Source organism: Pundamilia nyererei, unplaced genomic scaffold (assembly GCF_000239375.1).
Source record: "Pundamilia nyererei isolate P.nyererei 1_Seehausen unplaced genomic scaffold, PunNye1.0 scaffold00058, whole genome shotgun sequence".
NCBI classification, from domain to species: Eukaryota; Metazoa; Chordata; class Actinopteri; order Cichliformes; family Cichlidae; genus Pundamilia; species Pundamilia nyererei.
The window spans coordinates 901238-924691 of NW_005187459.1; the positions used below are offsets into that span (position 1 = coordinate 901238).

The 23454-nt window shown below is 37.9% G+C and overlaps 3 protein-coding genes across 9 annotated transcripts in view; 2 read left to right on the plus strand and 1 right to left on the minus strand.

Moving 5' to 3' along the window:
- Positions 1–11044, plus strand: part of ylpm1 (YLP motif containing 1) — a 28955-nt gene extending 17911 nt beyond the window's left edge. For 5 of the 6 annotated variants that reach the window (XM_005734363.1, XM_005734365.1, XM_005734367.1 and 2 more), the window contains 4 exons: positions 2571–2622; positions 3802–3929; positions 4361–4544; positions 5004–5316. In XM_005734363.1, the coding sequence (XP_005734420.1) occupies positions 2571–2622; positions 3802–3929; positions 4361–4507 (327 nt within the window). In that variant the 3' untranslated portion in view covers positions 4508–4544; positions 5004–5316. Of the gene's footprint in view, positions 1–2570; positions 2623–3801; positions 3930–4360; positions 4545–5003; positions 5317–10981 lie in introns of those variants that run through there. The other variant, XM_005734368.2, reaches the window with a different exon arrangement.
- On the minus strand, positions 5750–13869 carry LOC102206286 (prospero homeobox protein 2-like). The gene is made up of 5 exons (XM_005734362.1): positions 13720–13869; positions 12156–13452; positions 11534–11635; positions 10914–11108; positions 5750–8074 (listed from the first exon to the last, which is right to left on the minus strand). The coding sequence occupies exons 2-5, from the start codon at positions 13449–13451 to the stop codon at positions 7907–7909; spliced, it is 1761 nt and encodes a 586-aa protein (XP_005734419.1). The 5' UTR covers position 13452; positions 13720–13869; the 3' UTR covers positions 5750–7906.
- Positions 13870–14168: 299 nt separating this feature from the next.
- On the plus strand, positions 14169–22605 carry LOC102207976 (dihydrolipoyllysine-residue succinyltransferase component of 2-oxoglutarate dehydrogenase complex, mitochondrial-like). 2 transcript variants are annotated; one of them, XM_005734370.2, is made up of 15 exons: positions 14169–14358; positions 17643–17676; positions 17958–18000; positions 18257–18321; positions 18432–18506; positions 18630–18685; positions 18775–18883; positions 19129–19260; positions 20371–20450; positions 20564–20661; positions 20742–20872; positions 20968–21041; positions 21144–21227; positions 21373–21540; positions 21650–22605. In XM_005734370.2, the coding sequence occupies exons 1-15, from the start codon at positions 14296–14298 to the stop codon at positions 21782–21784; spliced, it is 1347 nt and encodes a 448-aa protein (XP_005734427.1). In that variant the 5' UTR covers positions 14169–14295; the 3' UTR covers positions 21785–22605. The 2 variants fall into 2 exon arrangements, with proteins under 2 accessions (XP_005734427.1, XP_005734428.1); XM_005734371.2 differs by lacking the exon at positions 14169–14358 and adding an exon at positions 14392–14477.
- Positions 22606–23454: the final 849 nt, after the last annotated feature.

The following is a 23454-nucleotide window of genomic DNA, read 5'->3' on the forward strand; positions in this document are numbered from 1 at the left end:
AAATAAAGACTAAAGAGCCGCGGGTTGCCGACCCCTGCCTTAAGACATCGAGCCCCAGGGTCTTTTGTATTTCACAAATAGGCTTTTTGGGGTAACTGCATATAAGCTCAAATTGACCCTAAAATGGTTAATGCAATGTGCCTATGTTAGGTTGAGCAACAGAGGTTTGTGTATTTCCCTCTTATTTACTATTTGTTAAACGTCAACTTTAACCAGAAATGTAAAGGGAAAAAAATCACTTTGTAAAACTGATGATTGTCTTTTGGGCAAAGGCCAAATTATCTTAAAACCCTGCAGAAAGCTGACATGTTCAAATGCCATCATATCAAATGAAGACAAATACCTGAGCTATTTTCTTTTCTTTTAAAAAAATATTTTATCTAATTTAATCGTCGAACAAGGAATACGTTCACATTTAAAACAAAAGGAATTTGTATATTTTGTCACGTTTTTCTTTTTTTTTGTGATATTTGAGATGATGGGGATATGTTTAAAAAAAATCTTCAATTAAAAAGAGGTTCCTCTAAAATGATACTAATCCTAAAGCCATCAGTGTGCCAGTTGCATTTTAACTTTTCCAAAAAACCCACGGCACTTGGGCCTTTCACAGGGTAATGCAGCAAAATAAATAAAAGATAAGGATTTGTACAAGTCTGCAGTGATCGAAAACTTGATCTCGTAGGTGAATATACTTGAGGATGTTGGTAATCAATCGCATATAACATGTTTTTGGTGTTTTTGATTAATTTTCACAGAAAACAAAATCTGTATGTTTGGTAAAATCCTTAAAAGTATCCTATGGAGCCCATGGAACTGTTGCGGAAGGCATCACCAATAACATTACAAAGAGATGAAATTGATATTGAGCAGAATTGAGTTCAGTTTGTTGGCGTTATGCAAATGTTTCCCTGTTGACGTAGAAAAGTCATAAAAGAAAAGCCTGATGTTTTCAAGCAGTATTTTCTGTGGGAGAAAAAAACTGCACCAGAGTGCTGGTGTTATTTTGGTCCCTGTAACTTTGCAGTTAAATAGTTACACACATAAGTTTTAACACATTTGTTGATGTTGTTGAAGTTTTGCAGAGGTGAATTCTGATAAAGAAATCCAAACAAGCCAGCAACCAAGTGTCTTCAATAAATAACACATGTTAAATTCCTACATGCCAATGTTGTCATGCATATGCCATGTGGAATTAAACAGTCAGATTTTATCATACTCATTTGCAGGGTGATTTCCACACTTATATAATGGATTTGACATTTTATGTTTTTGAAAATAGAAAAACCACTTAAAAAACACCTTGTACAATCATTAAACGCAGTATTCACAACATGTGAACTAATTCTGATGTTTTATCTTTTTATAATACGTATGGTTGGTCAAGGTTAAAAACGCATGTTTTTATTGTTGTATTTGTTGTAACTTTTGCTGCCATGATGGCCAGTTCTCTCTTGAGATGGAATTTAAATCTCAATGAGACTTTCACCTAAATAAAGGATAATAAATTGTTTAAAAGTAAAGGACCTTCAAAACGGTTGATATAGTAATCAAAGCAATGCAATCAGTTAAAATGACAAAACATGCATTAAATATGCACCTCATGATCTCAGGACCCTCAAAATTCAGACATTACATTTTTTTTAGTGAAATGGCAAACATAGTTCACAATCTCATGCTAGAGAAGATGATCTGAACAAGTTCCCGATGCCTTATATTAAATAATTTACCGCTTGTCATCTATAAAGTTAAGCAGTAAAAAGATGCTCTCTCAGTCTCTTTTAGGTGATATACTAACATTATAAGCGCTATTGTTCAGTCTAACAGAAATGACTCCTTCAGAGATTAACAAACAATCCTGAAATTAATAATTAAATAGTGGAGTTCGAGCAATTTGCTGTTGCTAACCAAATATCCTTTTTATTTTAATGTTTTTGTTTTTTTAAATTTGTTTATTTTGTTTTAAAGGCCAGCTAACTACACAGTGATGTTACAGCAGGGAACCTCATTCATGATGATTTCATGTTTGGTAACGAAAGATCTCTACACACTAAAGCCTTTTCACAAGTAGTACTACTGCAATCTAAGAATCAAGAACCTTTGTTCTTTGTAAATTTAGTTATAGGTTTATCAGTGTGTGTGGAATTGAATTGATTTGAAAAAATTACATGTGAAATGTGTTCCAATCACATGATCATTAGCAAACTTCTCTCTCTAGATTCAGTAGCGCTCTGACTGTTGTTAAATGAAGTTTGTGTTCACCAAAGCAGAGCACAGTTGTCCATTTTTAAGCCGGTAACAGAAAACAAAAGACTCAGTGTGAACACGTCTCACCTTGCAATCAAATTAAATTAAACTCTGTGCATGCCATTGTTAGTAGTTACTGTATGTCTTTACCAAGTATTGTACCAAGTTTCACCCTACAGTTGTGCTTGTTTTTGTGTCTTATAACCTCTGATAAACCAGTTTCCTGTCTTTTCAGCCAACCCCTTTCCCCACTTTCTCCACCCTTCCCTTTTCCCCCTGTATCACCCTGATGTTTAACCATTGCAGTGTTTCTTTATGTAATATAGGGCTACATTCCAAAAAGCAAATGGGAGATGGACACATCAGAGGCAAAACTTGGTAGGTATTTATTTTTTAATGATGATCCAGTCTTGCCTTTGTCATATAGAGCCTTCTGCATCATTAAAATGTGTTTTAAGTGTCATGTAGCGAGATCTATGAAGTCGTGTGTGTATGTTTTGTGTTCTTTTTTTCTGTTCCTATTGTGAACTTTGTTTGATTGATGCGATTCTTTTGCATTTTGATTGAGTCACTGGTGGACTTGGTCAAGTTACTGGTCTAATGCTTTGTTGCTGATGAAAAGCAATAATAGTTTCAACTGGTTTCTATATCCCACTAAAGACCAACCAACAGCCAAACCTCATCATTATTAAAACTGCATATAGGGGATACAGCAAATAAAAAAATATTTTAAAAATCTTTTGGGGGGGGGGTTTAAACGGGTGTTTTAGCTTTATATCTACATATAATTCTTTAGGAGCGTACAATTTTGGTGCTCTGAAGGGATTTATTCAGAAAAAGTTTAAGTCAAAGCTTCTTTTGGCTGCTCCTTTATTGATGAGGGGTCACCACAGTGAGTAGCTACCTAATGTTTAATTTGTTTAATCTCCCAAAGGGATTTGAGTCTCCTCCCAGCATTGAACTGGGGATCTTTTGCGCCTGTTAGTACATTAGAGTACACTGTAAACCATAAACCAGTTTATGAATTATGCTTATAGAGAGAGAAAAATTATTTGATAGGACTTGTACAGCTGTTCCTCATTTAGTTGAGCAGGTGTTTTGTTAGATGAGGCTTATGGTGTTATAATCAATAACAGCACAGTACCTCCAGGCTGATCAGATCTAGTACAAACTGCTATTTATGTTGTTAGCATGTCAACAGGAAACAGTCAGTTACTGAATGAGACATGGGCTGCAGTTTCTGTAAGAACACCAGGAAAGCGCCTTAAGTTGTTTCTATTGTGACTGTAAATAAAAAAAAAATAAAAAAAAAAGTTAAATTTTAAATAAAGACCTCATTTCTCTTTAAGTTAAAAAGACACATTATAGACTAATTCTTTGTATAAAAAAGATCAGGTCCTGGATCATCGTTTTATGGAGCAATGATAAAACAGATGCTACTAGTTGTCTCATAATTTTATTTTATTTTTTGATAAATGAGTGATACCTTGTTGAGGTTTTATGTTGTTTTTATGGGGGAGTAGAGGTAAACTGAACGGTAATCTTCAATTTAAACAGACAAGTTGGATGGTCTGGGGAGTGGCGGGAAGAGGAAGCGTGAAGGCGAACATATGGCAGGCCTCGAAGACTACCTACAGCTGCCAGATGACTATGCCACACGCATGTCCGAACCTGGAAAGAAGAGGGTAAAATTTGACCTGACCATCTATGAGTGCATTTGTTTGTTAGTGAGGAAAAACCAAAAGTTCAAGGTTGTTTTTTCCTTACCATTTCTAAGAATGCATTGATACAACAGCTAGCAAATCAGCAAATATGACCTTTATCAATATCAGAGGCTGATATGTATATTTATGTCAGGTGTGAGCTGGCTACATGTTTAAGCATGCATTTAAACAGTGAACATCAGTTCACTATTAATTAAAAAAAGAAATATAACAGAAAACTGAATTATTTTTAGCATTTATTTCACAGTTGGTGTGTCCCTAGTAGTTTCTATGATACTGAATGTTCAAAGATGTTACTGAATTATCTGAAATCATTTACCCATTTCTTGTTCATAACATGATATCCTGGGTTTCTCCCTGGTTTTTTTGTTTGTTTTGTTTGTTTTCCAAAGGTTCGATGGGCTGATCTTGAAGAGCAAAAGGATGCAGATCGAAAGCGTGCTATCGGTTTCGTGGTGGGTCAAACGGACTGGGAGAAAATAACAGACGAGAGTGGCCAGCTGGCACAAAGAGCTCTCAACCGTACCAAGTATTTCTAAGAAGATAATCTTACACTTTTTTTGGTTTCAGTGAAAGGTTCGTATTTTTCCTATTCATATTGTTCAGGTTGTTAGAAAAATTGTAGATGATGTTTGTGGCTATTAAGTCATAATATTCTACAATTTAAAATATTTTAATCAGAATGTTTAATGACTCAAATGAGAAGTTTGAGGGAACGTCTTTTGTATCAGTAATATTGGAAAATATACTGAGAGAAACATTTGGTCAATCAGCCAGCCATTTTCCCGAAAAAGATTCGACTTACCATTTCCAAAGTAATCTTATTGAGTTTGATCGGGAGCATACAGATTAAGAATGACTTATATGAGAATGCAGGTAACACTATTATCTTCTGTATTTAACAGTAGTTAACAGAATGCCATAAAATACATGAAATTTCATTGTTTTAATGCAGTCCTTATTGTCACATAAAACAAATAAACTTGAGTGAAATTTAACCGTGAAATTACCAATATCATGCTTTTCTTTCTGCAGGTGCCCAGAATGTGAAAACTGCTGAAGCTTACTGGCGATGAAATTTTGATCAGGGTGATTTCACCAGCTGTTATCTGTTTCTTATTACATTCATTATTACATATATTAGAGGCTTTTATTTCTCTGGATATAAATCAAATCAATATGTAGTTTATAATTCTCTGATACGTCTAGTCTTGCATCCTATCATTATTCTTATGTTTGGGTTTTTTTGCTGTTTTATACTCTTCCTAATTCATGTACTGTATACCTGTAGCAATGTTTCTTGGTCCATCCATAGTTTTAAAAGGGACAATAAAAAACACAATCTAAACTTTCTGAGTCTTACTGAATTTATCAGGTGGGTTTTATGATCTACATATTTTGTATAAAATTGTATTTTGTTAGAAATTACCATGTAGATCAGTTGACCTACTTTTATTTTCACATGGCATTTTCTCACACAAAAGCTTTAACACTTTGGATTGCTTTACCCAGTGTCTTTACAACATCTTTAGAAATAGATGATGACCAGTTTGAAATTGGACTGTTGGCAGCATCTGTTGAAATGGTTTACAGTGCATCCCTAACCCTGAAACAAACAAAAAAACCAAACAAACCCAAATTGTCAAAATATGGAAGAACATTTTGTAAGGGAAAAATCAGTCCACTCTGGGTTTGGGGTTCTTAGATGTCCCGTTTTTAAAAAAATTCTGTTACTGTTTTTTGTTGGGGTTTTTTCTTTTTTCTTTTTTAATTATTAGAAAAACAAAACAAACAATTCTAATATTATTTTTTTGCACTCAAAGTCAAAATAAGATGTTGCCTGTACCACATTTTGATTACTATACCCTCACTGGCCACCTCATCCCTGTTACTAGTACTTGGTTGGGCTTCAATTTGCCTTCAGTTCGTGCACATTTTTTCAGCTGCACATCCATAGTGGAGTCTCCCGTTCTACCATTCCCATTCTGAAGGTGCTCTATTTGATTGAGATCTGGTGAATGTGGAGGTCATTTTAGTATAGTAAACGTGTCATGTTCCATAACCAGTGTTGAGATGCTTTGAGCTGTTTACATGGTGCATTAGCCACCAACACACAATGGGTACACTTTGGTCATAAAGGGAAGGACAAGGTCAGTAACAGTACTCAGGTATGTCTGGCATATGAATAGTGCTCATTTAGTTCTAATAGCCCTTTTCCATAAGTACCTACTCAGAACAACTCAACATTTTTATTTATTTTTTTAGGGTTTGCCATTAGGTCATAGTACCTGGTATCAGGTACTTTTTTAGTACCTACTCAACTGGGGTTCCAAGCGATCTGAAAATGTGACATCAACACGCTGCATGCCACTGATTGGCTAGACAGGGACGTCACTTGATAAGTCATGAGAGAAACTCCTTCACGAAAATCAAACCCACCATTTTTGAAATCCAGCAACGATGGAAATGGCTACACAGAAACGACACTCAGAGTCTAACGAAAAGCCACAGACTGACTGCAGGTGTACCATTGTCTTGATGTCCACCTTTGTTGTGGCATTCCGTGTTGCATACAAATGGCGTTCAACCGAATTTGTATAATGATCGTACGCACATCAGATGGTACTCTGTTGTCATGGAAAACAAATTGTCAAGCTCCAACTTCTGACTCTACCATCCAAATGTCGCACCAGAAATCAAGGCTTATTGGACTCATTGGTCTTCTCCTTTCCAATTTAGGTGAGCCTATGTAGCATCAGTTTCCTTTTATTGACTTTAAGAAGTGCCACCCGATGTGGTCTTCTGCTGCTGTAGCCATTCTGCTTCAAGGTTCAATGTGTTGTGTGCTCAGAGATGTTTTTCTGCATTCCTTGGTTTTGACACATGGTTATTTGGGGTTACGTCATAAACCCTAGTGATGGTTATGTGTTAAAAACCCCAGTAGATCAGCAGTTTCTGTAGTACTCAGACCAGCCCAATTGGCATCAACAAACATGCCACATTTAAAATCCCACTTTTTCTCACTCACATTTTTGACTTCAGCAGGTTTGACCATTTCTACATGGCAATTAGCTGATTAGATATTTGCAATAATAAGCAGTTGAACAGTTGTACCTAGTAAAATGGCTTCTTAGTGTGAAATGTATAGTTTCCCAAACTATTTTGTTTTTGTTTTTTTGGCCCCTGTTTGCTGTTGAAATCAAGCACATCAGGATTTTATTTTTTATTTTTTTACAATAAATTTAATCTGGATTACCGACATTGTTACTGGAGTAACTGAAGGACACAACAAGGATCGAAGGTTACAAACAGACAAATCACTTCTGATGAAGGATTAAATTGGCTTTGGACCATTGGTTGAAGTGTGCCATGTGGTAAATGAATGGATGGATCCAGGTGGTAAGTATGGAAGAAAGCAAGAAACTATTCCTTTTTGTATTAATCCTTTATTAATACTTTAACTGGTTCACTGACATTGTAATTGTAGAATTGAAATGGTTTGTGTTCTATATATTTTTGTCATTTTGTTTGTATGTACAGTAATAAGTTCTGTTCCATCAATATTAAAGATTTTGTAAATTCCTGGTTTGGAATTTATTTTGTGCTTTTTACAGAAAACAAATTGTGATCTGTGACTCGTCGTGTCAACAATAAAATATTTTTAATCATGTAAAATATGTATTGTTGCTATATAATATAGCAAAATACATGCATCTATCCAGCCAATGATGAAACAAAAACGATTGACAGTAGATATATATACACCCCACTGCCATCAGTATGGCAGAATCTACATTACTTTTCAGGTGGCCAATCTTTGTTTTTAATTTAATAATAATAATTTTAAAAAAAGTATTTTTTTTTTTCCCCATGAAGAAATGAGTAAGTCCACATTGTGACCGGTCACTGTGGCACATGATCATGATGTCTCCTGGTTCTTATACAGAGTGATGACTTTTGAATTCAGCTGGTACATCAGTGTCCAGTTTACAGATCACCTTGTAGATTGCCTTCTTCCAGGATGGATCACGATCTTTGCCCATTGAAATGGCAACGTAAAACTCTCTCAGTGTAATCTCAGCAACTTCCAGGAATCTGTCGGGCACCTGTGAATCCACACAAGAATTTCTTTAATGGGGGAGAGAGGGAATATCAGTCCTTTGCTGCCATTCTGTTCAGTCTGTCGTCGACAGATAGTGTGAATTGTATATGGCACTATATTTTAGATGTGACTCTAACCGAGAAAATTCAGGTAAGTAACAAATCAGGTCTTAGCACAGAGACTGAGAACAAAATTAAAGGAAGTGAAATGATCAAGAACAAATATTATTTTAGCAAGTTTCCCTGACACTGATTCAGCCTTGTCCCAAACTAAGGTTTATGGTCTGGGATCAGGATTAATCCATGTTTGGGAAACTGAACCAATGAGTATACAACTACCTGTGCTGTAATCAGCTTTTCTTATTTTGCAATGTGAACCTTTAAGTGTTTTAAACTACTGTCATGTAACAAAATGAAAGTGCATACACAAATTTTCCAAAATGGACCTGATAAGCAATGTTATGTTATTTAAAGATATGCAATTGTTAAATCTGGTGAAATTTCAAATGAGTACAGCGAGAATATAAGTGATTATAATAACGGTGGGGTTTGGTATGGATATTTTTTTAACATTTAAAACATATGCACAAAGATTAAAATCTTATTTTGCACAAACTCATTTGTGACGCCAAGAATATTTAAACAACATGTCCAGAGTTTAAAGAAATGTATTTATTAGCAACAACACTCAATAAGTTCTATTGGTGGATTTAATGAACAGGTTTAGGATGTATGTATAACATCAGTTTTTCTTTTTCTAGCTGATGTACTTTATGTCACTAACAGCTGACACTAATATGTGAGATGGAATTGCAATACTTGCTGTGTAATTAGTGTTAACCATATATGGACTGTGCTAAATTATACAAAATTTCATTGTGCATAAAAAAACCTCCCTATTCGAATGGCAGTTATTAGTTTTACAGGTTTACTCAGTCCAGTTGCACAGCTAGCGCAAGTATGTCTAATGACGAATCATTTTTTTCCTTTTCTTAACCAATCTGTTTGACATACTTGTAGCTCCTCTTATGCTTGCCGTGCTGTCTTTGTCTTCTCCCACTCAAAGCACAATTTATAGGTTTAATTTCTCTGTTACTCATTTGGAAATTAGAGGAATACTCGTGTTAAAGCTTAAAACAATTTCAGTTCCTGGAAAACTAATGAATAAAAAATATAGATGAAAGTTCTTAGTTTTTAGTATTTGTATTTTAGTATATGTTTGTTTGGTAACATTGAAACAAACAATAACTAAACATTTTCAACAATTCCACTAAGCCTAACAACTCTGGTAATCACATGAAGGTGTAGATTTTATTAGGCTGATTCTGATTTCTATCAAATCATGCTGAAATTGTCTCAGCCTTTAAGATCTACACGGAAATGTGTTTTGATTTAAAAGTTGGACAATAAAGAAAAATAATGGTTGTTTTTATTTGCAGAAGTGGGAAATCATGTTGCTTCATTAAAACTCATCACTGTTTTTAATGGTTTAAGTCATACTGAGCACATATAAATGACTACAATCTGCTATTTAATTACCAGTGATTTAAGCTTCTCAGTACAAACAGTCATCATCAGGACGTTTTAGTCCATTGTACTGATCAGCTCTGTTCACAGTGCTGACATTTACTCTGTATTAATAAATGTGCATTTTCAAAGCAAATCTTTATTTAATATATTACTAAGTGCCCTGACTTATTTTTTCTTCAGTAAAGCTTGTCACAGCTGCTTCATCGAAGTGCAACACTCACATCAATATAACATATTAAACCTTTTCTTTATATGAACTCTATGAAATAATTTGTGTCATTTGACCTTTTATGATCTCTGTGCATTAACAGCTCAACATGGGCACATTATGAATTAGAAAAATAATCATCGTGACCGTCTGAGAGAAACCATAAGATCAGAATAGGTCAATTTCTGCTTTCTCTTCATCAGTAGTTACAAATTATTAGGTTGTTTACAGTTTTGCAAACTTAACATTAACTGGGTGAAACATAACGCTTAACATCTTACTCTCTTATCCTGTTTCACTGCAGTCAACTGTTCAATAAAGGAAAAAACACTATATTTGTACTATACATAGGTGAAAAAGACCTCTCCACATGGGGGTTAAATCAGACTGTAGAGAAAATTCTTACTATGAAACATGCTTCTTGGGTTGTTTTTTTTTGTTTGGTTGCTTCTAATTATTGCGTATTTGCTGCAGTTTCACACAATTTGTACCATTTTCAGGTAAAGTTCACATTTTGGAAAGGTTAAATAAACATTTTACTCAACCCTTCAAAGCCTGAACGATTAAATAATTGCCAGAAATTTTTTTTTTTTTTTTAATTCTGGGGTATTTAATGAATCTATTATTTATTTATTTTTAAACTGAATTTAAATATTAATTTGCATATATTTTTGAGTTTTAATTTGTTTTGTATTTGCTTTTAATATTTTTTATTTATTTGTTTTCCAATTTAATACTTAGAAAAGCTTCTTATTTTGTATTTTTAGCAAATAAAAGAATCTCATGTATTAAATATGAAACACCAGGCTTTAAGGGGTTAAAAAAGAAAGAATGAGAATTACGTAACATCTACACAATATTAGTCATAATAATGTAATGAATCTTGGTAAGCTGTATTCCTTTATTACTTTTTCTGAAACCAATACGGCGACATAAAAAAGAGGAGCTGCAGATACAGTGGACACAGTACAGTGTTTCTAAAATAAAGATGATGCATGGTCAAAAATGAGACTATAAATTAAGAAATACCTGAGTGACACCTCACGACTCGCTTTTAGGAAGCAATCAGTGTGTTAGAGTAAAACAAGTCCTCAGTTGTTCCTCACCTGGAAGTCGCTGGCTTTGTTGTAGTGCCTGTTGAGAGCCCTGAAAAGTTCTGATTCTCTCCCCACAGTCAGACCCCTTACGTCTGCCACTCCTTCGATGAGAGCGTGTCGAGCAAACTTCTCCATCTGGATGTAGTAAAACTCCCTGAAGTTACTGAACCACTTGATGAGCTGAGAGGTGATGGAGCGCGTGAACTGAGGAGGAAAGAAAGGTAAGTGAGCTCGTCAAATGTGACAATGAACGTTGTTGTTTTCTGATTTGTATGTTTTACAGTGCACACTACAATATGTGAAGCAAATAAAATCACCCATGAAGCTATTTAACTGTCTTCTGTTTTTTTTTTTTAACACACTGTGAATTATATGATGATGTCTTTGGTTTGTGGATTATGATGCTGAAAACGATGTAATAATAAATCCAAAGGTTACAGAGGACTCTTTGTATGTTTTCAGGTTGAGACTTTTCTCCCAAAATGGAAAGTAGCATCGCTGTTGCTCAAATGCAAAATGAAAGAAATTGTATAAATCTGTAAATTCAGCACATGTAACATGTTTTCTACTCTGTGAGAAGGACGATAACATGACATGTGCAAGAATCCAACTTGCAAGCCATCTCTCACCTGTACATCATGGAAACACATCTTCAGCACAAGTGAACTCGGGTAGCGAGTGTAGAAAAACATAAGCTTTGCTTTCTTCAGATGGTTTGTGGTCAGACCCTCCTAAAATTCACCAGCGTTAAGGACGAAACGCAAAAACAAGATATTTTCTCTCCAAAACTGATTCATTTATAGCCAATATACGATGAAAATGTTGATTCCACAATGGGTAGGTTTATTGTCTTTTTCTTTAAAAGGGGTGGCTGGGAATCAGGAGGTCCAGCAGATCATTTACTAAGTAAATAAAGTTTATTTGTAAGTGCCTTTTAGGACAAAACCAGTCACAAAGTGTCTAAAAGAGGTATTAAAAACAGGGTCACCTACCGATTGGAAGGCCAGTGGTTCAATCCCTGGCTCATCAAGTCCACATGCCTCAGTGCCCTTGTTAACATACTGAACCCCAAATTAAACTGATGTGTTTGTGCTTGATAGAAAGTATTTAAATGAGACTTATAGTACTTACAGTAAAGACTTTAAAGACATCTGCGTGAGATGCTACAGTATTCAGATATATTGGAGGTGTTCTGTCACTGCTAAGTGCTACTTAAAGCCACAGGTTAACACAAGAAATTAGAAAGGATACATTCAGCATGTACAGGTTGCTTTTCACCAGGCTATCAGACTCTATCTTCACATGAGGGAGACCAGTGCTTTCCAAAATAACCGGATCTGCAGACACAGCGTGAGTCTGTGGGCTTCTCACAGATCTGGAATTGACCTTTGATCTCACTTTAACTGACTTCCAGCCTTCTTCTGAGTAACTGTCCTGTAGGCTCTTGAGAGCACGGTGATTCTTCTCTGATGCTTGAGATTCCTGCAGGGCAGAGTCAACGATGAGGAAATTTGGAGATTTTGGACGGTGGTGAGCTGGTAACCTGGATCTTTCCAGTTCGTGTTTTTGCACAACCAGAGACAGAGCTTCTGTTTGAACATCTGGGGTTTGCACCTCTGGAGTCCCACAACATGGAAGTCTCAACTTATCATCATCACTGCTCACCGATGGCTGAAGAGGCGTATCAGTCTCTACGTTTTCCACTTCATATGGCGATGTCTGTAAAAGCGGCACACTTTTGAAAATGGAGTCAACGCTCTTGCTGACAACTCTGGACAACTCGTACTTTAGAACATCTGCCATTAGCCTTAATCTGGCTGGTTTGGATTGGAAGTAGTTCATCAATTTAACCTTCTTCCATCCTTGATATTTTAGACTCGAACTGCTCTCAAACTCACTGTACAAATCTGTAAACACATCACCAGATGTTTTGATGGAATCATGGGCTTCACTCACTCCATCCAGGTGAGTAACCTTTGTTCTGAGCTGCCTGGGGTGCTGATGCTGGCTCTCCAGCTGCTTTCTTGTTACCTGGCTTTGAGCCGTGCTTTCCATGCGTTTCTGAAGGTAAGGTGCTTCTTGGTTCTTTTCGTCATTGTGCATGCAGTCAGTCTCTTTACGCTCCTTTGTTTTCATTTCTGTGTCGTACATATGAGGAGGGCTGGTCATACCTTTGATTATATTTTCTACTCTCGCACGCTTTGCTTGATGGCCTCTGTTCAGGTTCCAGTCATGGTGACCATAAGAAGTGGGTGCGGGAGACGGGTGTCTTCCCATGAATAAAGATTCACTGGTGCTGCCTCTGGATGAAGTAAGATCCAGTTGACTGGAATACATCAAACCAGCATCTGCACTGCTATAATAAGCACTATCTGGTAGTGTTTTCATGTTCTCACCTTCTCTGTGTAAGGTCAATGAAACGCCTGACGAATCTGAGTTTGATGGCATGAGGTCAGGCTGAAAAGAGGAGAGATGCTCTGCAGCACAGCCATCCAGGCAGATGTTGCTGGAGGAATACATGGCTTTGCTCCAAACACTCTGATTCATTCTGATAGGGTTAAAAAGACAAAAGTAAAAAAACCCACTTATGAATAATAAAATGCATGCAAGTAATAGCAGGAAAGAGAACTTGGTACAGCTAGTGGAGACATCTTTCTCACATATACATGATATACCTTTTTAGGTTGCAGGTTACCTCATTTTTAAAAAAGTGTCTATTTAATTGAAATCAAACTAAATAAGTAAAAATACAAACAGATATTAAAGTATCATCAACATGGCATCCTTTTTACTCGATATGCAATATAAAACTTACCTGTCTTACAGCTCAGAGGAAGGGTGCAGGTCTGGGTCCGAGAGGAGGAGACTCGGTTATTTGTGGTGGTACAGCAGAGAGCGCTCCAGAAAGCAGGAGGTGTGTTCTAACATGTCAGCCTATCCCGTCCCCGTAACCTACCGCATTGTTAATAAACATATGAATCTTTGAAGGCTAGTAATGAATAAATTGTTACTTCTTTATGAGTGTATTCATTCATTGTGTCTGTTTTCTTATTTCTCTAATACCGTGGTCTGCATGATGTGTTATCAATTATAAGTTGCTTTAGTATAGTATGCAGACATGGTACAGTCCTGTTAAATAAATTATTTTCATTATGTTATAATAAGAAAAGCTAAATTTATTTAATTTTAATGACGATATTTAAAGGATTAAAGTGAGGTGAGGCGACCTATGACCGGAGTGTGAGTAATATCCAGTCTGCTCCCACCGCCCGCTACGGTGGACCCCTCCAGTCCAGCCGCAGTGGTTCCTCCCATTCTTAGAGCTCTGCCGGGCTTCCGTACCGCCGCTTCAACCGCTGTCAGGACCAGGCAGACACTCCCCGGCCACGCTATGTTATCGCGATCTCCGCGTGTTTACCAGACGCTGTGCCGCTCCCTGTCAGCGGCTCGTCAGGTAGGCTGGGAAGAAATAGCCAAACGAGTCTGTGTTTTAAAAGCGCTTCGAGGAGTTACAACATGGCTAGCTTGTTAGCTCGTAAACGCAGGGCCTCGTCACCAGGGACAGACCTGCAGGTACACTGACTGAGAGGCAGCACAAGTTTGTGAAGAGGTCCCGCACACCCACCCGTTCACTGTCCCGCTAACTGTTTTGTTTCTTGGTAGTTTTGAAAGCCCAGCAGTTGCTGTACACTGCTATATGTGGCAGGCACAGTCTGAAATAGGATGATGTTTGTGTGTAGAAATAGCCCGTGTCCGACGTGTGTGTAACAGATAGCATGGCTTTTCCTTCACAAGTCCAGCAGTGCGTGCAGATGCATGTGCTGAAATATGAGCTGGATGGTACTAAGTGTCTCCTCAGAGTTGAACTGTGTGTTGTCAGTGAGTTCAGTCTGCAGAGCTGTGCTGATGATGGTTATCTTGGCTATCAACACAGCTCCTGGTTGAGCTGTGTTGGTTATCAGTTACTTGGAGTGCAGATTAAAGGCTGGCATTTTCCCTGAAGCCTCAAAAAAAAATAAAAAGGTGTGGACTCCTCTTTAAGTCATATTGGTGGCTTTGCGATGACACAGTTGTGCTGCATGCTTATTTTTTTTAATACTGCACACACATCAGCTGGATTTTTATAATAGGAATGCACAGATTTTTAGGCTCTCATTGACTTTTTTTTATTAAATGATAGCGGGCTATGGGAAAAGAAGTTGCCCTGCAGTTGGCACTAACAAATGTTTATTTGTTGTGTTACAACATTTTTGTGTCTAAAGATGACATTAGGGCAGTTTAGTTCATGAGGTAATAAATACAGTAACAGTATAAACAAAACAAATAAACAAAAAAATTTGCCAAATGGTTAATTTAAAAATACACGTGAGGCCAGAATTTCACAATCGGTACATCCCACGTTTACAAGTAGGGCTCTGATGAATTGTTGTTTTAATTAGTCAATCTAAGTTATAGTTAAAGGTACAGTGTGGGAAATTTCAACACTAGATGTCAGTAGATTGCCATCAACTGAATTCTGTTTTTGTACTATGGTGTACAAATCGGTTTATTATGTATGTGGCTAACCTCTAGCCATATATATAAAACACTAGAAGGTGGAACAGTGACGTTTATCTCGTCCACTGTGGATAAAATGGCAAGGCATATGTTTTTATTGCATTCATTCTACATTTATGACAAGGGATTCATTTCTTGGAAGACATAATTACACACTAGTCACTGTATATTTATGAGTACAATATTTTATTTACCATTTAATAACCTAGAAAAACTGACTGTACCTTCAAATTTCATTAGTGAGGTGGTTCAAGAGTAGGCCTGCCACAAACAATTATTTTGATAGTCGACTAGTCACCGATTATTTTTGCGATTAGTCGACTTATCAGATCGTGCATCAATTGGATGTAAAACGTACAGCTTATTGCACCAGCAGCATCTGCTCTTATATAACTACCATTAGCTTACAGCTTTAAGTTTAAGGTATGTGCTGTCACCGGCTCTAGTGAGCCTTGCCCCCTGCTAGCTATCGAGCTAGTGGGTAACAGACGTCTCCGAAAACGTCGGAGCGCTTTTGAAAATATGTGGTGTCTTGATAAACTGAGCAGATATTTGAGGCTTACACAGTTACATTCTCGCCTGAAAATATGTTAAACGTTTATTTTGTGACCCAGAAAGAATAATAAGAGTAATATTAAAACTAACTAGCTGCCGCCATTGATGAAAATTGAGCAGGGCCGCGCTATGAATTCTGGGACACTGCTTCTTCTTCTTCGGAGTTTAACGGCAGCTGGCATCCTTGAACATGCAATGCTGCCATTTTCTGTTTCAGTCCGTTATTACACTCTTAAATACTACTACTTATTCATGCGTCTTTTTGGGATCTTACAAAGCTTCAACCGACACGTCGACTATTAAATTAGTCGTCGACTATCGTGACTAGTCGACTAATCGTGGCAGCCCTATTCAAGAGCAGGAAAAGACACAAAACAAGCTGGTGTACTTCTAGTGCTGGTTGCATAAAATCTGTGCCATATCAAATACAAATATTAATTTCAGAATCAGAATACTTTATTGATCCCTAGGGGAAATTATTTAGATTTGTTTTCATGCGTGCAACGCCGATGTCGCACAGATGTGTGGTGAATCCAGTTATGACAGTCTTCAAAGTTTCTCTTTCTCATATCTAGCTCAGATGGGAAACAGTCCACTCGAGCCATGTTCCCACGGCTTCATTTGGTTTAGGTGTGGTGCTGCCGGGATAGGGCGTGCAGGAAAACGGGACATCCACTTAATGTCCGATCAGACACGCGTGACATTTGTGTTCTCACGTGCACGTCCACCAGGTAACATCTGGAAAAGTTTGCATTCAGTTAAGCAGGGTGTGTAATCACGTAAAAGATCTGTATTTTTTAATTCCATATATTATTTTTACTGGAAAAACGCTTGGGGACACACTGAAAGTGGTAACGCAGGATGAGCCAGTGGTTTATCAAGCTGTTAACACTTGGCTGCGTGCTCCGAGTACTTTGAATAGTACTTTCTGACAACTCCACCCTGCTCCGGCAAGCCCAGAGTAAGCAAGTTTAGCTCTGGGGCACAAGTGACACCGCCAGACAAACATTACTGTAAAAGCAGTCATAACTAGACATACCTCTCCTCTAAAATACACAGACGACTTATATCAGGCTGCAGCGGAGTGGCCTTACAGAAGCCTGTGTTGTCAGCACTGGAAAAATCTTGTGGCTATAGCTGAAATTTAAAAGTATGAAGGATTTTCAGACTGTTTATCTTCCACTGGGGAAAAGTGAAAAGGGAGAGAAGAAAGAATGAAAGAGAATCAATCATTACAGCGCAGTAGATGTTTTTTATTGGCAATATTGTATCGATACAGAGAGACCAAATATCTTTATTTCATTTAAATAAATGAAAACGTAAAAGGTGATTAACACATTGTAAAATAGTAACACCTGATCAAGTAATTCACTGAAAATGAAGCAAGATTTAAATTTTCTCTACACCCTTAATCGGATAAGTGGATGGATGGGACAGTGAGTGGGTGGATAACTGCGAAGTTATATCTTCTGGTCAAAAAAAAAAAAAAAAGCACAGCCTCTGTAAAAAGAAAAAAAAATTTAAATCGAAATGAAGCAAAACAGTCTGCAGTTTATTAGAGGATGAAAATAATTCCTAGTTACAGCTGCTCTAATTAATCTAATTCTTTTTTTCATATCTTTACAGCTCAGTGATGTGCTGGTCCGACAGAAAACATCAGGTAAGCAAGCTTGAGTGGACGGAGCGTTCAGGTGGATTTTAGAGCCTGGATTTCAGGCCACTCTTTTTATCCAGTCTCTCATGAATAACCATGCTCAATTAGCGGGTTGTCTGAAGCAGAATAAGTAATGCTGGCTGAATGGCGAAGATGCCTGAGGAGCCCACAAGTGGTTAACTGCAGCTTTCAGAAAGCTCCATTCATATCTTATGTTAGAGCATGAGGAAAAGCGGCGGCAGTTTGTGCTGATTTTCTTTCCGTGTCTTTTGTTTGTTCCCCTCAAGGCCACACCATCTGCAGCCAGATCGTTTACAGGAAACCTCAGCCGTAAGTTTGTTTCTCATGTACACAAAAATGTCGTCCGCTGTACAGAATGAATCGAAATATTTGATCTTTAAGTGTGACAGTGCTGCATGTGCTTTTTAACGCCGTCATTTAACACTTAATGTGAGCTAGACCTAATCAAAAATAGATCAGCCGGGTGATAAATAATACCACAAACTGAATCCCTTAATACATGCTTTTATCTATGTATTTTTTTGTTTTTTCCAATCAAAATAAATCCCTTCTTCTTGACATTTAGATGTGATTTTCCATCATCAGCCAATGTCTACCAAATAAGATACTTTAAGACATCTGCTCATCACAGTATGTATCACATCTATGTCTTTAACCAATGTCAGCATCATGCTTTGTATCTGTTCTGCATTTAACTGACTGCAAAATGTTTTTGCATTTGCTTGTTTTTTTTTCCACAGGGGATGAAGTGGTCACAGTCAAAACTCCTGCATTTGCAGAATCAGTTACAGAGGGGGATGTGAGGTGGGAGAAAGGTTGGTGTGTATAAATATGCCACAAATGACTGACCGTGAGAATAAGCCGAATATTGGTGGTAAATGTTCAACACATGCGATGCATGCTTTCGGATTGATTGTTTTTTATCGATTCATTTCCAGCTGTGGGCGACTCCGTGTCAGAGGATGAAGTGGTTTGCGAAATCGAGACTGACAAGGTGTGACAGAGGAAACGTGAGACGGTCTATTTTTGGAGGGTGGGGGTGTTGTTAAAATTATGACAGATTTCTTTGTCTTGTGCTTCCAGACCTCGGTGCAAGTCCCCGCTCCTGCAGCCGGTGTCATCGAGGAGCTACTGGTGCCTGACGGAGGGAAGGTAGAAGGAGGAACGCCTCTCTTTAAACTCCGGAAAGGAGGTTTGCCTGTTTATTTTCAGTAACTTGAGCCCAGTTTACAATACATGGGAAAAATCAAAGACAGAACATGTAATATTAGTTCTATTTGGTGTTTAAAACATGTGTGTTGCAAATTTTGCTGTGAATGTCCTACAGATGAGGGAAAAAAATCGGATTTTTAATGTTATGGAAATTGGACGCAAAATATAATATGGCAATCATTGCACCTATACTGTATTTGTCCTTCTCTACTTCTTTCTTCTCAGCTGTTGCTGCCAAAGCTGCCCCCTCCCAAGCTACAGATGCACCACCTCCAGCAGCCGAAACCTCTCCTCCACCTGCAGCCTCAGCTGCCACTCCTCCAGCACCACCACCACAGCCCGCCCAACCCAAGCCTGGTGTGTAGTTTTATGTAGTTGCTGACTGTGTACTCACGTGTACCTCTGCATCTTTTTAGGTTACAATTAGTGCTGTCAAAATTAACACGTTAACGCAAGTTAATCCGCCATCACGGTCAACACGATTAACAATTTTTAACGCATCTGGAGTGCAGGATGACTCAAAATCCCTCAAATGTTTCTGTCAACGCATTTTGGGCAGGTTGTCCAAGTAGAGTTACCTTCGCACATGCGCAAATGGGCAGTAGATCTGGTGGTGACGGGCAGCTGAACCAGTCAACTCAATATGGAAGATTATAAACGCACATTGGGCTTCTAACACGTCACCCAGCTTGCGACAAATCACTCACGCAGCATCGGGGGCTCAGTAAGTCTACCTCGGACATATTGACTGACACAATTGTCAAGTTGCGACAAACTGCAGACGTATTAACATAATTGAGAACACGTGCTTTACAGAGCTTTTGTTCCTAGTTTCAAGGACTTGAAGTGCCTCCCCAAGAGTGACAGAGAGAGTTTTTTGTTAACATTAATGTTCAAGATGTTCAATAAACATGTTAAGTGTGTATATTTTCCCTCTTTGCTCATGCAAAATGAAACGCGATTAATATAGAATAAAAATGAATGATATTTAATCGTGATTAATTAAAATGAATCCACAGTAACCCTGTGTAATGAATCTGATTAAACATCTTAATTGTTTGACAGCACTAATATATATTAGCATATAGGTTGTTTTTTTTTTTTTAAAGGTGTATTTCACAGGGGAGAACCTGTGCTAAAAGACTGAAGAAAACTATTCCAATTCTCTTTGAATTTAAGCACACATTCTTTGTGTCTTTCTGCATTTACTTCATTATATTGCATGAATGTCAGTTACAAGCTTAAATATAAAGTTGAAAAAATGTAATTGCAACCAGGCTATTGATCAAGTAAATGCGATTAATTACAGAAAATTGTACGATTATTTAGTTAATTTTTTTTAAATCTATTGACAGCACTAGTTACAATCAATTCATGTTGGCTCTCACACCTTTGTTTTACAAGAGCTATGTATTAATCAATGATTTTTGTTTAATTATTAATATATGTCTTTATGTTTTTACTTAGTTTCTGCTGTCAAACCCACTGTTGCAGCTCCAGCCCCCACAGCAGCTCCTGCAGCTCCAGGAGTGAGAGGAGAAAGCAGGGTAACACACTCGTCGACACAACATTTCATATATTCCTCTGTTACGTCAACGTCTGTAATAATTTGGCCTCAAAATACAGCAGCATAACGACGACCGTTGTTTCCCGTGTCCAGGTGAAGATGAACCGCATGAGGCTGAGGATCGCTCAGAGGCTGAAGGAGGCTCAGAACACCTGCGCCATGCTGACTACCTTCAATGAGGTAGACATGAGGTGAGCATCAGTCCAGATTTTTTTGAGCCGTACCTAAGGCTCCGGATTTCCATCTTTTTCTCCAATGTTCAAAATTTCAGCAACATTCACGAGCTGAGAAAACTCCACAAGGACGCCTTCTTAAAGAAGCACGACACCAAACTGGGTTTTATGTCGGCCTTTGTTAAGGCTGCTGCACACGCTCTGATCGACCAACCAGCCGTCAACGCTGGTAAGAACACACAAACATCTCCACTCTCACACACTCAAGCGGCCAACTTTACTGATTAAAACTTCTTTTTGTTATTTTACAAAATGCTTTTGCAGTTATTGATGACACAACCAAAGAGATCGTCTACAGAGATTATGTAGATATTAGCGTTGCCGTGGCCACTCCAAAGGTATGAGATTTGAGTCTCTGTAAACTGCTGTTAGATCTCTTGACTCCTTCAATTTTTGCTCCAGGTAACATGGATCAGACATTAACCAGGTTTGACTTTTAGGGGCTTGTTGTACCTGTGATCCGGAATGTTGAGACCATGAACTTCGCTGACATTGAGAAAGCCATTAATGCTCTGGGAGAAAAGGTAAATGATGAGAGACAGCACAGACGTCCTAGAATCATTTCGTTTTGAACCATTTCATCTCACTGGGAAAAGCAGTCTTTCAGATATTTGTTGTTCCTGTGCACCCCTGAATAAATGAGTAATTCCTTTGCGTTTTGTTCCTCAGGCTCGTAAAAACGAGCTCGCTGTCGAGGATATGGACGGAGGCACTTTCACCATCAGCAACGGTGGCGTGTTTGGCTCCATGTTTGGCACGCCCATCATTAACCCACCGCAGTCTGCCATCCTGGGCATGCATGGCATCTTTGACAGACCTGTGGCCGTCAATGGCAAGGTGAGAATTGTACAGAGATCTTCTTTCTTTAAATTATAATCCTAGAATCAGTATACAGTTTTTCATATATAATATTTTTAAGACTACTAACTACTGTCTGCTTTGACAGGTTGAGATCCGGCCCATGATGTACGTGGCATTGACGTACGATCACCGACTCATTGACGGCAGAGAAGCCGTCACCTTTTTACGCAAGATCAAAGCGGTGGTGGAAGATCCAAGAGTCCTGCTCCTGGGAATGTGACGTTTCCGCCACTAAATTCTTATTTAAAGATACTCGGCTGCATAAAAATGAACTCCACATCACAGAAAACGCACAAAATAGCCTGTACCACTATTGTTTTTTACAAGTGTTGATACTACAGGGGCGTACCGGGGTTGTGTTCCAATGCTCATTGCACTTAAATGCATGTCATTACCTGTAACGTATCTGTCAAGTTGCCTAAATTGATGAAACTAAAAGTTTGCTACTTTGATCAGTAATTATTTTACGACGTTTGAATTAATCAAATGGAAATAACTTCAAAAACAAGACAAAACTCTGGCTTTAACTCCACATAAGCCTGTCTAAAGATGCGTTATGAAGCCTTCGGATGAATGAAGCGGTATGCAAACTCACTCTCATCACAGTTGTATAATCATAAAACAGAATGGCTTTTCCAGACAGCAGCTGCTTGCATAACATTTCCCCCCCGCTTGTTAATTAGTGCTCTTGAGCCACTTTTTCCACAGTAGGGCCGAACAGGGATAAGTCAGATTAGTTCAAGATGTTGACGTTAACACAGGTTTCACAGATTGCTTTGGTTAGACACTGTAACCGGCAACAGCCTGGAGAAAATGAGTCGGTAACCAGGAAACCAGGTCTTTGTATGGAACTTGTGTGTACAGCAGTGCCATGCCTTTAAGTCCACATCAACTCTCTGTTTGACTTGGTTTAATCATATTCCTGCCTGTCCTGTGTTGTATATAGCAATCTAGTATAAACTTGCCTCGCTCACTGTTGTCAAGGTTACATGCTCTGATCCAACTGTTATCAGTTATTTAGTAAAACAAACGAACATTTCATTTTTGTTCAACAGAAACTGTACATAACAAAAACCTCATGCTTTTTTACATAGATGCACACAATTTGTTACTTTATGAAAAATATGTTCGAAGTAAAGTTCAAAGTGCACAATTTGCAGGTTTTTATGCTGGAACATTCATTTTCATTGTCCAGTCTCGTATATGAAATGCTTCTACTTATTTAAAGAAACAATTTCAAACATTAAATCTCTTGATTTATATGTACTGAAACTTGTCTCACACTTTTCTTCTTCATGTTCATACATAGGTGTTCTATTCTCCTCATGCTATTTTCAAGAAGTCTCTGAAGAAGTCTAGTGAATTATCCCAACTTTACTCCTGATCTTTCAAAAAAAACCCTTGTCTTTTTGCAGATGAACTGGACATTCACATTCATCTCCTGGAAAGTCTTTGTCTCTTTTTAAAAGGTCTTGGAAAAGCAATGCTGGCAAAATAAAAGCAGAGCGCCGAGGTAATGGACGTCTTTGCGGCCGATCTTGGCTAAAACATTTTATCTCGTGCCAGATTCTGTTTCGCTCCCCGAATTCTCTGCCGCATGTGAGTTGTGTGCCAGCGGTGGATCTTCAAAGCCTCATTAGCCAGCCTGCCGCTCAGCTCTTGAGAAGCTCCAAATAATGGGATCATCTCTGACAAAGTCTTGAGGGTTGCTTGGCCCTTTCTCCCACTTCACAAAAACAGGCTCAAGTGTTTGCAGCTGTGTATGATACCTCTTCAGTATTTCTGTTTACTTTAATAATCACAGGGCACAATGGGTCCTAATGTACGTCTTTGTTTCTCTGCCAGCACCTACACAAATGTCTGAACAACACTGTTTGGAGGAAAAACACA